General features: G+C 38.9%; 1 protein-coding gene across 2 annotated transcripts; it reads left to right on the top strand.

Moving 5' to 3' along the window:
• Window positions 1–6851: 6851 nt before the first annotated feature.
• Window positions 6852–11432, top strand: aqp4 (aquaporin 4). Of its 2 annotated transcripts, none has more exons than XM_023287876.3 (5): window positions 6852–6992; window positions 7615–8032; window positions 8122–8286; window positions 8992–9072; window positions 10294–11432. In XM_023287876.3, exons 1-5 carry the CDS (start codon window positions 6901–6903, stop codon window positions 10543–10545), a joined length of 1008 nt encoding a protein of 335 aa, XP_023143644.3. In that variant the 5' UTR covers window positions 6852–6900; the 3' UTR covers window positions 10546–11432. The 2 variants fall into 2 exon arrangements, with proteins under 2 accessions (XP_023143644.3, XP_023143645.2); XM_023287877.3 differs by having other exon boundaries at window positions 6903–7146.
• The last annotated feature ends 3067 nt before the right edge of the window (window positions 11433–14499 follow it).

Below are 14499 nucleotides of genomic sequence, written 5' to 3'. Positions count from 1 at the left end.
TCCCTGCTTGAATCCAACAGAACACCTTTGAGGCATTTTTAAATGGAAAGCAGAGCAATCAGCCCCTCCAGCAAAGAGCCAGTTGCCAATTTTACTTACACTTTGTAAATCCATCATTTGAAGAGCTCTCAAAATGAGTCCAAAAAGGAGAGCATTACCTTTATATAAACATTCAAAACTCCCTTCTTTACAAATTCGCAATTGAAACTAAGCAGCCTAATCTCGGGGACAGTTTCTTAATCAAACAGAACTCATATTGTATCAACAAACATTAATTGACTGAACTGTAATTTAAACACATGCAAATCTGTGAAGAATTAAGGCAAGCTTTTAATTAGTAAAGAAGGGGCTCCTCTGATGTGTGTGACGCCTGGAGGAACTATTGAAACAGGATCCAGGAAAAGAACTGCACATGATACGGAGTAACTGTTTTAAACGATTTATGTAGCTCATTAATATTCAAGTGTGTATAGTGCGCAGATTTAAATTTCAATGTACAACCAGCAAGCCTAGTGGCCATATTTACTATTGTAAATAAAACTGTATGCATGCATAATTGTCAAATTATGCATATGGTGACTTTTTTTTGTTTTCATTCATTAAATAAAGAAATCCTTCAGCAGAAGAAACCACTCATGTAGTTTTGTTTTTGACGGGACCAGCAGGAGGATATTTACTGCCATAAGTGAAAGTGATGACTGATGTGCCTTCCTCTTCTTTCTTAGACGGATGTCTTTACATCCAAACTGAGACCGCAGATTCACCTCTTTAGGCGTCAGATATTTCCTCCTTGTAATTTATCACGGGATGGATCACGTTACTGTAACAGAGTTGTTTGCAGTATGTATCCATACTATCTCTGCAGCACCTCCATATGTTGAAATTCAAGAAGCCAACGTCTGTCACCTTCATGCCCATCCCAAAGAGAGTAGGTGAAGCATCTAGAGCAAAGGTTAAGCATTTTAGCTAACCTTTATGCGTGCAGCACAACAAATAAGTCATCTATTTATTAATAAAGAGGTTTTGCACAGGGCTGCACAGTGGCGTAGTGGTTAGCACTTTCGCCTTGCAGCAAGAAGGTCCCTGGTTCGCGTCCCGGCTTTCCCGGGATCTTTCTGCATGGAGTTTGCATGTTCTCCCTGTGCATGCGTGGGTTCTCTCCGGGTACTCCGGCTTCCTCCCACAGTCCAAAAATATGCTGAGGTTAATTGATTATTCTAAATTGCCCGTAGGTGTGAATGTGTGAGTGCTTGTTTGTCTTTGTATGTGGCCCTGCGACAGACTGGCGACCTGTCTAGGGTGTCCCCTGCCTTCGCCCGAGTCAGCTGGGATAGGCTCCAGCCCCCCCCGTGACCCTAGTGAGGATTAAGCGGTGTATAGATAATGGATGGATGGATGGTTTTGCACATGTTGATGCACACGTGTGCTCTGAGCATGTGGCTGAATGCAAATATTACCACATAGAGGACATGCATAGGTCACCACATATTATTGATGTCATTGTATTGCACCTTTTACTTTAAACTTCAGCAGTACTGCAAGTCAATGATGAATACTGCAGTTAAGAAATAAAGCAAGAATAAAAGGGAGAAAGAAAGAAAGAAATAGAAAGGAAAAACATGTCTGTTATTGAACAATGTAAGACACATTTTTCCTTTTCTTTCTTCCTTTGTTATCTCAAAATCACCTTCGTTTTCCTCTTGACCTTCGTGTTGCTTGATGGGGAACAGAACTATTGTGTCGGCCTGAAGTAGCATGAAGGCAAATATTAACACATGAAATATATTAACACATAAAAACTCCAGGGAACGTCCTTTTAGATCAAGGTCACTCTCATAGTCACTGCATGCACCATTAAGCTGGGCCTTACAGAATGACACTGTTATATTTGTTGCTCTTGTAAATCATTGTTCATGTGCAATCAGGGGTCACTGACTATTCCATCTCAATGTATTCTCCCAGTCTGACCAGCATCACCAATGTAACCAGGACAGATTCTCATTTTTTGGAGCCTGATTTTTGACTTTAAGTGAGCCATTTTTCTGAATGACAGTATAATTAATGACTCCCATTTAATTTTTCACTTAATGATTTTGCTGTTTGATGTTCAGTTTTCACAGCAGCCAGCCCTAAATCCACGTCTTAATCAAAGGCACATATTTGAACTGATGGAGCTGTGTACATTGTCTGACAATCTTTTTTAGTTAAATGTGGTGCTTTGTACCCACCTGTGGTGCTGCCATGGGTTGTAATTTCCTCAAGAAGTACCAAATGTCACATTGTTAGGCATGTGCAGAGAGAGTATTATGAAAAAAGAAATCACAAAAGACAGCTTGACATCTTACTTGACAATTTTTTAAAGAATAGTCAATTATTTCAACATAAAACAGTAAATTGTGTCTGGGAGGTTGCAAGAAATATTTTTATTTTGATTGATTACGCACTCATTTGGATTACTATTTGGATTTATGGCCAAACTGTTTGTTTTCTCTTTTGAGTGCAAGTTTGGTCTTTTGAGTGCTTTTTGGAGAGATCATTTAGAATATGGGCTCTCAGCAAAAGGTAAAAAATAAAGTATGAAAGGCTACAATCGCACTGTGCCACTTTTGACAGCGATAATCAGTCCATAGAAAGTCTGCACATGACAGTCATAGCATATCATGTATTTAGAACAACAAACATACAGCTTGTCTACTGGTTGTCCAGTAATGACTTTTATTATCTCCAGTATTGTTTAGTCAGTGTTTGTGCAAACACATGTTCAAAAATAAGTTCATCAAATCTCTGTCATTTGATAAAAAACACTGAATCTATTATTCTTTATGGTCACAATGGTTCACCAAATACATGGTGTGTGCTTCACCACAATGACTGTTGTGGTTCTTGCTTCTTGCCCACTTTAGATTTCCCTATAAACTATAATAAGTCTATTTTTAATGAACCTGCGGACATTGCTTAAAGAGTTTTTATTCATTTCTGATAAGAAGGAAAAGCTGCAGCGCAATGCTACCACACATCTGTGCATTTACGGAGCTACTATTTCGACTAGTTTTCTCGGAGTGACAATGTAGATGTTGTTTACATCTCTTTCCAAACTTTGTGCTGCCTACATTTTGGAATCATCAAAGTGGCTAACATCTTGTTCAGTTGAACAGTGAACATGAATGAACATATGGTGATTAATTAGGGGGATTTCGTTTCATTATGTTGATACGTATTGAAGAAAGATTAATACAATTTAATATGCTCTGTGACAAACATCGTAAAATTCCACGTTTTCTGTCTATTAAACTGGCAGAAACCAGCAAATTTAATTTAAAAATGTCCTTTAATAATGTGAATGAAATTAATTATTCACTCATTTAACTATTCCAGTTTTTTAATTTCATGTGGGGTCTATCTAAGCCAAAACGAATATACTGGATGAAACTATCAGACATAAACAAGAAAGAGATTTTTTTTTTTTTTTGCATTACAATGTTTCAGTGAGCATCCGACAGGCATCTTACAAGTCCCTGTAGATTTGATCACAACAAAGATAATTAGTTTTTCTTTCCATTCAAACCAAACAGACCATTTTTCTTTCTGGATTGTTATCATTGAAGCAATGAAGGAAGGTGTTGTGTGTGTGTGTGTGTGTGTGTGTGTGTGTGTGTGTGTGTGTGTGTGTGTGTGTGTGTGTGTGTGTGTGTGTGTGTGTGTGTGTGTGTGTGTGTGTGTGTGTGTGTGTGTGTGTGTGTGTGTGTGTGTGTGTGTGTGTGTGTGTGTTGTTGGTGTTCTGCAAACAGTTCAATACTTTATCCAGATAAGACAGAAATGTGGAATTTATTTTCGTCTTTGTTAAAACAGAAATAAACTCACGGTTTATGGTTTTAGTGGCTGTTGCACATAATCTAAGCCCGATAGCTTCCATATCTGTATAAACACAAGCTAGTAAACTGGGCCTTTGTTGACGCTGATCCTTAAAGTCCATCTGTTACACAATGACAAGAGTCTTGTCTTGTTTCAACAATGAGGTGACAAGGCACCCTTGTTTTCTCTACTTTATTAACTGGCCCTTGTCACCAGGACTAACTGATAGAAGTAAAACAACTGATAATATTTTACTCTTGTGTGCATTTGTGTGTGTGAGAGCGACGGTTGTGTAATATATATTTTTCAGTGGTGTGAGAAGATGCAGCAGTAATGCCACGATTTCAAAATATTCCATTGCATTTAAGTCCAACTTTCGAAGTTGCATTGTAAATTTGTTAGTGGCAAAAGGTAACTAAAGTAGGAAAGGTGCAACTGGTCGTCATTTAACATGAGCCCTTTCAGATGCTTATGTTATGATACATAATATTACATTGTTTTCATTGAAATATTAGCATATAAGTAGCATTTTAATGTTGCAGCTGGTTGAGTTTTTACTACTATAACAGTGGATCATAACTTAGAAGATGATGATACTGATGATATATTTTGTATAAAGACATTTAATTTGTGAAATAAAAGATAAATAACAAAGTAAATGTAACACATTGGCTATACAAAGTATTAATCCACCTTGGAAGTTTGCCCTTTTTATCATGGTCAATTTAATTTGTCTTTTTTGACAAAGATGTCCAAAAAAAGATTCTTTCATGTCAAAGTGAAAACCTATTTCAACAAAGTATTTTTCAATTCAATTCAATTCAATTCAATTCAGTTCAGTTCAATTCAATCCATTTCAGTTTTATTTATATAGCACCAATTACTATTCAAATTGTCTCATGATGCTTTACAGAACCCATATGCCTGAACCCCCAGAGCAAGCCCTAAAGCGCCAGTGGCAAGAAAAAACTCTCTTTTAATGGGAAGAAATCTTGAGCAGAACCCGGCTCATATGGGGGGACCCATCTGCCGCTGGCCGGCAGGCTTTAAAAAATAAAATAACATGACAGCATAAGTATTCAACTCCTTCAAGTGAGTATTTAGTAGATCCACATTTGGCCACAATAACAGCACTGAGCCTGTGTGAATAGGTCTCAATCAGTCTTGTAAAGTTGAATACTGCAGTTCTACACCATTCTTCTTTTGCAAAACTGCTCAAGCTCTGTCAAGTTACACGGGGATCATGAGTGAACAGCCCTTTTCAAGTCCAGCCTCAAATTCCCAATTGAATCAAGGTCTGGGCTCTGACTGAGCCACTGGAGCATTCATCTTGCTGTCGTGAAACCATTTCAGAAGCTTCAGGTTATTGTCTTGCTGGAAAAGCAATCTTCTCCCAAGTCACTTTTCTCTTGCAGGTTGCATCAGGTTGTCTCCTGAATTTCCTCATACTTTGCTACTTTCATATGACCATCTACAAACATTACAGGGCCTGCTGTCAAGAGAGCGTCCCCACATCATGATGCTGCCACCACCATGCTTCACAGTGGGGATGGAGTGTTTGTGATGATGTGCAGTATTTGGTGTCCCAAACACAGCATCTGGACTGATGGCCAAAAAGCTCAGTTTTGGTCTCATCAGAACAAAGAATCTTTTCCACTTCACTTCACAGTCTTCAGCATGCCTTCTTGTGAGCTCTAGTCAAGATTTATTATGAGTTGTATTCAACAATACTTTCATTTGCCACTCTTGAATAAAGCTTTGAATGGTGAAGGCAAAAAGCAAAAGTTGTTGTACACTTATTTCCATCTCAGTTGCTGAAGCTTCTAACACCTTCAGATGAGTCATAGGTGTCTTGGTGGCCTCACTCACTGGTCTCTTTCTTGTATAGACACTTAATTAATTAAGAATGGCCTGCTCGAGGTAGATTAATGCAAGTTCCATATACTTGTAATTTTTAATGCTAAATTTTAACTGTACTCTGAGGGATATTCAGTGACTTGGATTTTTTTTAAATATATCCACTGCCTGAATTACGTTTTTCAATAACCTTTTCATAGAGGTGCTTAGAGTGTTCTTTTGACTTCACGGTGTAGTTATAACCAGGAGTACTGATTCACCAGGGACTGTACCTTCCAGATACAGGTGTCTTATAGTACAATCACTCGAGATATATTCAAGAAACTCAAATGGTCTTTGTTACACTAATTATGAGACTTCTAGTACCAACTGGCTGTACCTGTGTTAAATTAGGTTAGTCGCTAAGGAGTGAATACATATGCAATCCCTAATTTTACATTTTATATTTTTGTCTAATTGACATTGCTTGTAAAAATTAGTTTTTATTTCGTCACAAAGGACACTTTTCACATAATTATTTGTCAAAAAACCTAATTAAATAGAAAAAGTATTTGATATTGAAAAGCAAAAAAAATAAATTTAAAAAGGGGGTAGGGGGAGAACTTAAATATAGGGCAAACTTGAATATATTATAATATAATATACATTGAATATTTGCACTTTAAATAATATTAGAAAAAATGCAATGGACTAGTAGACTACTTTGCACTGAAATGTAATTGAGTAGAACTATAAAGCAGCAATAACATGGCAATAGTCAAGTAAAGTTCAAGTGTCCATATTACTTGAATACTTGATTTATTGTACTTCCAAATCACAATAATACTACCACACTATCTGCACAGTAACATTCTGAAATTCCTTTAAGATGACCAGAACTTTTTGTTGTTTTAGATTTTTTTGAACAGGAAAAGTTGGTCAGTGCATTTTTCACGGATAAACTTTTAATTTAATGCATATTTTCAAGTATTATTTATTTTCAAAGTCTTCTGTAAATATTGTGCGCACTACAGCATGTTATTTAATCTCCAATGTGACTAAGATGCCGAGACGAACTGAGTCTTTACAGTTGCTCTCTGTGCAACTCAGCTACTGTTTGCACAGCAAAACAAATCTCTGACTCCTCCCCCTGAGCAGGCTGTTTAATTCCTGTGAGGGGATGCTTGGGTAGTAACCTAATAAAGCGGCTGGATGCAATCCCAGGGCATAATGCGTGGATCATGTTCATCTGACAGACCTGCTCTCTGCTCCACTCCTGCACTCACGCAACCTGCTGTTCTTCTGTAAGTACTGCAGGTCAGAGCCTTTTCAACTTGTACAGTAGATGTGATGAGGGGAGACGTGTCTCTGCTGACTGAGTAAATCACCAGGACTTATGAATGAAAACAAATCACACACAACGGGGACAGACAGAGAGAGAACACCTAATTGCTTCTGGTAAGTTTTAGCTTCTGATCTAGTAAAATTAAAAAATGAGTTATTAACGTAAGTTTGCTGTTCTGGAGATATGCTTCAAAAACTTTAATGCTATTCAATTTTAATTTCAACATTTTTCTAAATGTACAGTAACTTCGATATTCTAATTAGTGTGAATCGTGTTCTCTTTAGCACTAATTGTCAAAAGCTGTACATTCCACCCTATCCTAGTTAAAGTTCAATGAGTGGCAGCAATTAAGTGTTGTATGCTTTGACTGTAAGTGATAATTTGCCCTTACACACAATGTTTAAAGAATGCTCTGTATGGCATTTTGTCATGGAAAGTCACTGGCTTAAATCCCTAGTGGAGTTATAAATGTTTTGCCCAGAGGCAGCTATTCTGATAGGGTTCAGTACATTTCCAGCCACATGCACACACCAGGAATACATAAGTAGGCTAATCATTTTTCTCATTACTCTTTTTGCCAGGAGGTGCCTGTCCTGGTGTAACTGTCAGAGCATAATGGTGGCATTTAAAGGGATCTGGACCAAGGACTTCTGGAGGGCTGTGTCTGGAGAATACCTGGCCACTCTCATCTTTGTCCTTCTCGGCCTGGGCTCCACCATCAACTGGGCTGCAGGGGAGGAGAAGCCTCCTCCAGCCGACCTAGTCCTTATCTCGCTGTGCTTTGGCCTAAGCATTGCCACTATGGTGCAATGTTTTGGCCACATCAGTGGTGGACACATTAACCCCGCCGTCACTGCAGCTATGGTTGTAACTAGAAAGCTGAGCTTGGCAAAGGCTGTGTTCTATGTGGCGGCTCAGTGCCTGGGAGCTATTACTGGAGCTGGGATCCTTTACATAGTCACACCTGCTGCTGTTAGAGGGTCTCTCGGTGTGACCACGGTAAGAGCTGTTAATTTTTAATTGTATGTATGATAAATACAGGATGAGTTTTCCTATTGTGTATAACAGATTGCTTTTTGGTTTCCAAGGTGAACTCCAACATCTCATTAGGACATGGCCTTCTTGTGGAACTCCTTATCACATTCGAACTGGTCTTCACTGTCTTCGCCACCTGCGACCCCAAACGTACAGACCTTGGTGGCTCTGCAGGCCTGGCCATTGGCTTTGCTGTAGCTATAGGTCACTTATTCGCGGTAAGTAGCTTCCAGTAAGTTGCATAAATGATAGATACAATAAAGGAGTCAGGGTAACTAATTAGATTCCATAGAAACAATGATGTATTCACAGGAAATTTGCATTCAGACAGTTGCATGAAAATTTAACTACAATAGAAGAGCCTCAGAAATGTTCTGCGACACGGTCTACAAATCAGCCGAGTCCTCAGTGCACCCCATCGCAGCGGTGAAACACAGCTTTAAAGATTAATCTGACGATCATATTACAGTCAACATCCCACACTAAAGAAATGTAGAACAAGACCGGATCCAAGAGCGAGCTTCTTTAGCTGAGCAAGAGCAGGTGCATCAAGCATCTATTCCTCAATGTGTGATATTGTACGCTGTCTCAGTGATTCACACCCACGTGCACATCTTTTTTGGAGGCTGCCATCGCATGGCAACCAATCTCTGGGGGCTTCCTGAACCCTGCAGAGCAAATGAATGCACAGGGAAAAAGATGTTATCTCTCTCACTGCTCAACTGATTTCTCCCTTGGTCTATTTAGCAAATGCATACATACATATATAACAGCTTATATAAGATATATTATTTCAGATAAGGCATATTATGTAAGTCAGAATACGACAGCACTATGCTCTACATGTATCTGGTGTTAATGTTAAGCACAAGTGTGATCTGTCTTCCTTTAAACTAAAAACAACGGCATCGTTTGTCTTTTAGATTCCCTACACAGGAGCCAGCATGAACCCTGCTCGTTCCTTTGGGCCCGCAATGGTCACGCTTAACTTCGAGAGCCACTGGGTAAGAGCTGCTCCCCTAAGAGGATCATTTCAGAAGTTTGGATGGGTAAAACAGAGCCCACTTACTCCTGATAGCGGCTGTACTGTATCTGTATGAATATATGCACCTCAGTAAAATAGAGAAGCTCACTGGTTGGTTAGGTGTCACGTCAACATGTCCTGAAATAATTTGTAGGATTAGTTAGTGGTTATTTTAACATCTGCGATGTCACATTTTCAGCATGATTAACAGCAAAACCAAGTGTGAAGACAAAAATCAAAGGTATAAACTCAATACAGGCAAAAACCAAAGTGAGATAGGTTAGCTTAAATCCTCATTAAAAACTTCATATGACCCATAAATTTGTGAGTCATTCCAACAAATGAATCACAAATTTACAGAATGTTCACCTCAAGCGACATAATGAGATCACTGAGCAAGGTGTAAAATAACATTAGCTCTGAATTTTTGTATGTATCCAGGCAATTATTTCCACTAGGCTATTTGCAGACAGCATGGAGTCATGTTCTCTGTGTGTGTGTGTGTGTGTGTGTGTGTGTGTGTGTGTGTGTGTGTGTGTGTGTGTGCGTGCGTGCGTGCGTGTGTGTGTGTGTACTGAGGGATGTGATGAGTGGGTTCTGTCAGTACACTGTAAATTACTTTAAGCAGGCTCAACTTGAAAATATGTCTTCCCCTGCTGACCTAAAACAGTGAATTAACTCAACTTAGATTGAAAAATTTGTTTTTTTGTGGGATTTTGAAATGTTAAATTAACTGAATTTAGTAAACTCAATATATTAAGCTGAAAAATCATGTATTTAGTTACACTGACTAATGCTGCAAACAGGTTTGCTTTCCATTTTCCAATTATTTATTGATCATAAAAGGTAGTCTGCTCATAAAGTGATGATGCTTTTTAAAAAAAGACTGATATATTTAATTAGTTTCGTGAACTTGCAGCAATGCAATCCTTTAACTTATGAGAACAAATGTTCAAGTCAGAACTTGTGTCAAAATCAGAAGAGGAAATAGAGTTAGTTATTAGTTGATATAATTTACTTCACTGCATTCCTGCATGATGTTTTACAGTGTAACTCTGTCACAGCGTCTGACACCATATTCAAAAGTGTCTTCTCTTGGTTGCAAATGCTTGATACTGCAGACTCTTAGCTTACCAGCCTCTAATTAGACACAGATTAGCCAGCCGACTAATTAACATGCTTGTCTTGCTGTTTGTTGTAGGTGTACTGGGTAGGACCCATTCTAGGGGGCATCTTGGCTGCTGGCTTGTATGAGTACCTGTACTGTCCTGACCCTGAGATAAAGGAGAGGCTGAAACTAGTCTTTAAGAAGGACACATCAGGAAAGTACAGGGAGGTGGAGAGTGACGACATTACCATCAAGCCAGGCTCCATCCACACCATCGATCTGGAGAAAGCTGAGAAAAAAGATCATTTCCACGACTCCACAGGAGAAGTGTTGTCCTCTGTATGACTATCACGTGCACTGGAGATGGAGACCAATTTGTAGAGCAGAATGACAATCAAACTTTGGAGCGTTGATCCTGAGCCCCTACAAAGACTTTGTCCTCCAAGCAGAATATGATTTCTGTCCATGACACAATATTGTTGTGTTCATTTAGTTGCCATGAAGTTAACATGGTGTTATAGCTCAATCTTCCTAACATCTGCAGCCTGTTCAATACTCTTCCTGAGGCCCACCCTGAATGATTTTGTAGCAGTGTTGCCATGCAGCACGCATTGCACACTGCAGAATGACAGCACAAAAATACGTTGTGTTCAGGAAATATGTGTAGGGTCAACCAATTATGTGGGGTCATCACGCTGAATTGGAGAAGTGAAGAAGAAAATGCACCCTTGTTATTTTTGGATTAGTGTCACATTTGGTCCATGTATCGTATATGTAATAAAAGGGGAGATTTTCCTTGTGATCATTAAGCACATTACAGATCACAAGCAATTTAAGACAGCTCTGACAAGCTTTATAATCAGAGTTGTGTTGCAGGGCTCTCTATTTTCAGTGCATTAGTGAGGGAAACAACTGGTTCATCTTAATGGGAAACTGTGTTTTTACAAAACTCTATCCCCACTTTCTGGTGTTTATAACGTCGGTTGCTGTATATTTTTTCCTATTTCATAAAAATGTGATACTTAGCGGGTTTTATTTTATAGATCTAGATTCTTGTAACGCATCTTATGTCTCTGTATGATTTCCTATCTGTCATACTTAAGCATTTAATTTATTGATAGAATATATGGATTATCTGTGTTTGTGATTTTCAGTTCTTGTGCTCATAAACTACAAGTGCAACAAGATGTAAAAGATATTGTAATAATAAAGCTTTTTTCTAATTATTCTAATGCTGTCTTTTCTTTTTCTTGTCTGTATCAATGTCTTGAAACATTTAAGCAGAGAAGCCGATCAAGGCCAATGCAACTTTTAGATATTTATAAGAATTGTAGTGATGATATCTATATGGTCTTCCACTTGAGTCACTAGTAGTAGATGCTGGGCACTGGGGAGAGAAGATCGGTGACGGATTGGTCCATCTACTTTTGGATTATGTCTCCCTATGGCCAGATAAATGTCCATAGTGTGTGTTCCTCGTGAGTTAAGTCACTAAGAATAGCTCCACGCAATCTCATTCCATCAACGGAGGCCTCAAAAAATGGTCCCACTTTGTGATAGGAAATAGAGGTGATCTGTTATGTCCACACTTTCCTTCCTTTGCTAAAAGAACAGGTGCTATTCAATCTTTCTTTTCTGCTATGCAGAAGAAACGATCAGCCCCAATGATCCTGCTGCAGCCACTGAGGTTGTTTACATGGTGCAACTATATTGCATTTGCAACGTTTGAATACCAGTATAAATCAGACACTAAATCAAAATTGTTTTTACTCCTACTTGCACCAACTCCCCACAGTCAGTCTCGGTGCAATTTTTAGACGTGACAACAGCATCACCTACTGGCCACAATATGAATCGCCTCCTGTGTGATAATGCTCCCACTTGTATTTCTCCAGGGGAGGGCAGCCATGAGCCTTGAATGTGCAGGTTACACTGCAGATGTAGGGACACAAGTCAGCTTTATTGAGAAGTCTAAGCTGCGATTCGTCTGAAATTGATCCAGGCCATTATTTCGGAGCTGCACAGGAGGATTAAGTGCTGCATAGCTTCATAACAGGAATCCTGCTGTCAAACAGGAGCCAAAGCAAGTTAATAGTAAATTACCTTTTTTTTGTCAGTCTTCGTATTCTTAACACTTTTGCAATTTTCTGGAAATTCTTTGAGGACATGATGGGATGCTTACTCTCACTCAGACTGCCTTAACTGAACTGCATTCCCAATACTTTTCTGCACTCAAGATTAAACTGTTAAACTGTTGCCGTGAACGAATGCATTTCTCACCTGAGTTGAAAATGGACAGCACTGACGTTCCCAACAGCCTCATCCTTTACCTGCAGGCTCGCTGCCTGTATCCCTTAAGGCTTCAGTGGCTTGAGGCCAGCACTCTCCTGGCTCCCCTTAATCATCTTTATAGCCCAAATAAATGAGTGCATAAATCTGATGTTTCATGCATTGAATATTTCCTCTTGGGACCGATGATGGGGATTGGGTTCACTTGGTTTTGATTTATCAGGCCCCCACTCATCTGAAGATTAAATAGAGGAAGACAGGTGAGGATAGCAGTCCCGGATGGAATGGAAATTTTGTTTTCCTTATGAATTTCATATCGGTGATGGAGAGTAAAATGTTTTAAATAAAGTATTTACTGCGGTGTGCATGCAGGGCAGAACATTGATGAAATGTATCTTGATGGTTTTCACACTTACATGAATTAGAGAAAGCTGTGCCAATCAAATCATGAGATTTCATTAGACAAATGCACTCCCTGTGTGTTGACAAACTTCCAAAAGGTGGATGCAGACTCCTCAATTAGCAAAAGCAAATACAAAGTGACAGCAAATAATAGACCGACCATTTTTCAGCTGCCTGTTGGTTAACATCTTGAATGGCTTATGAGCAAGATGTTGAACAGAAAACTGATAACGCATGGATGGCCCTCAAAGTCGCTGCCTCCATAATTCATTAATTTACATTCACAGTCATTGCAAATACCAACAATAGCTATATGATTGGAAAGTTGTAAGAACCAGAGACTCATTTGCACATCATACAGATACCAGCAAAGTATATCTCATAGTGCATCTCATGCTTATCTAATTAAGAACAGGCAGCTTTCTTGTGACTTGAAAACTCGGATTCTCAATTCCCAGCATACAACAGAAAGGGCAAAAGATAAAACACACACCTTAAAGATCATTAGCAATTAATATTTGGGGATTCATGAAGAAAAACAGCGTTAAACACTTGTTTAATAATTCATACTATAAACAAGAAAGTCTCCCACTTCCTTAATAATTTAGACGTAAGCTAATGTTGATTTATTCAGGAAGGTCTCTGCCACCAGCACTGCCTGGAGTGCCCAAATTTGAATTAAAGTAGGACAGTAGCAGGCGAGTCTGTAATAACATTTGTATAATTTTATTATTGCTCTGGGCTCAGTTCATTTCCTCCTCCAGTAGCTGCGTGAAATTGTTTGATTCTGGAAACTGCCTTGAGTCTGCGGCTCTGGGGTTGGAGGGTGGTACAGGAACAGGAAGGCATGCGACACTCTCTGTCTGATGCTGTCAGACACATAAACACAGACACACACACACACACACACACACAACTCCACGTACACATGCATACACACATGCAGAGAGAGAGAGAGATAAATAACTTTGTTATTCTGGGTTTTGTAATACTGTTACATTGGCTCACTTAATAACTCAAGCTGTCTTGAGAATATGATTGATATTCTCACTCACCTTGTCACTTATGATAAATATTTTACTGCATTTGTGTGAGATGGCTGGGAACTGGGATAACTCATTCATTACATTATCACATCATATGAATGTGAGAGTCTGTGTTGATGTCTTTTTCCAGCAGAGAGATAGTCATTTCTTACTAATATTAGTCAAAGAAAGCCAAGCGAAAACGTCTCAATGCAAAGAGTGTTGTTTGTACGGAAGCTGATCGGATGACAGTCAAGAGTTTTTTTGGGGTTTTTTATGTAACTTTACAACTAAGAATTTTTTCATTTCTGTTGGCCCATGAGGAAAAATTAAACTCATAATCATTTGTGGGTTTACTCAAGCTATCAAGTCTTATCATGAGATTTCCAGTTTGTGGTCTTCCTCCGCTATATTGTGAATTTGTTTACCAATGATGGGACTATCATTTCCAAAATGCTAATTTACAAAACTCTGATTACTCTAACACAAACAATCAAGTTTGGGAGGTATTAGCTCATGTAACACACACCTGGGACCCCGGTGGCTTTGACACAGGAAGGGAGGGTGGAGAAGTTCTGATTGG

This window comes from Amphiprion ocellaris, chromosome 10, assembly GCF_022539595.1.
Source record: "Amphiprion ocellaris isolate individual 3 ecotype Okinawa chromosome 10, ASM2253959v1, whole genome shotgun sequence".
Classification (NCBI taxonomy): Eukaryota; Metazoa; Chordata; class Actinopteri; family Pomacentridae; genus Amphiprion; species Amphiprion ocellaris.
This window is presented reverse-complemented; position numbering and strand designations above follow the sequence as displayed.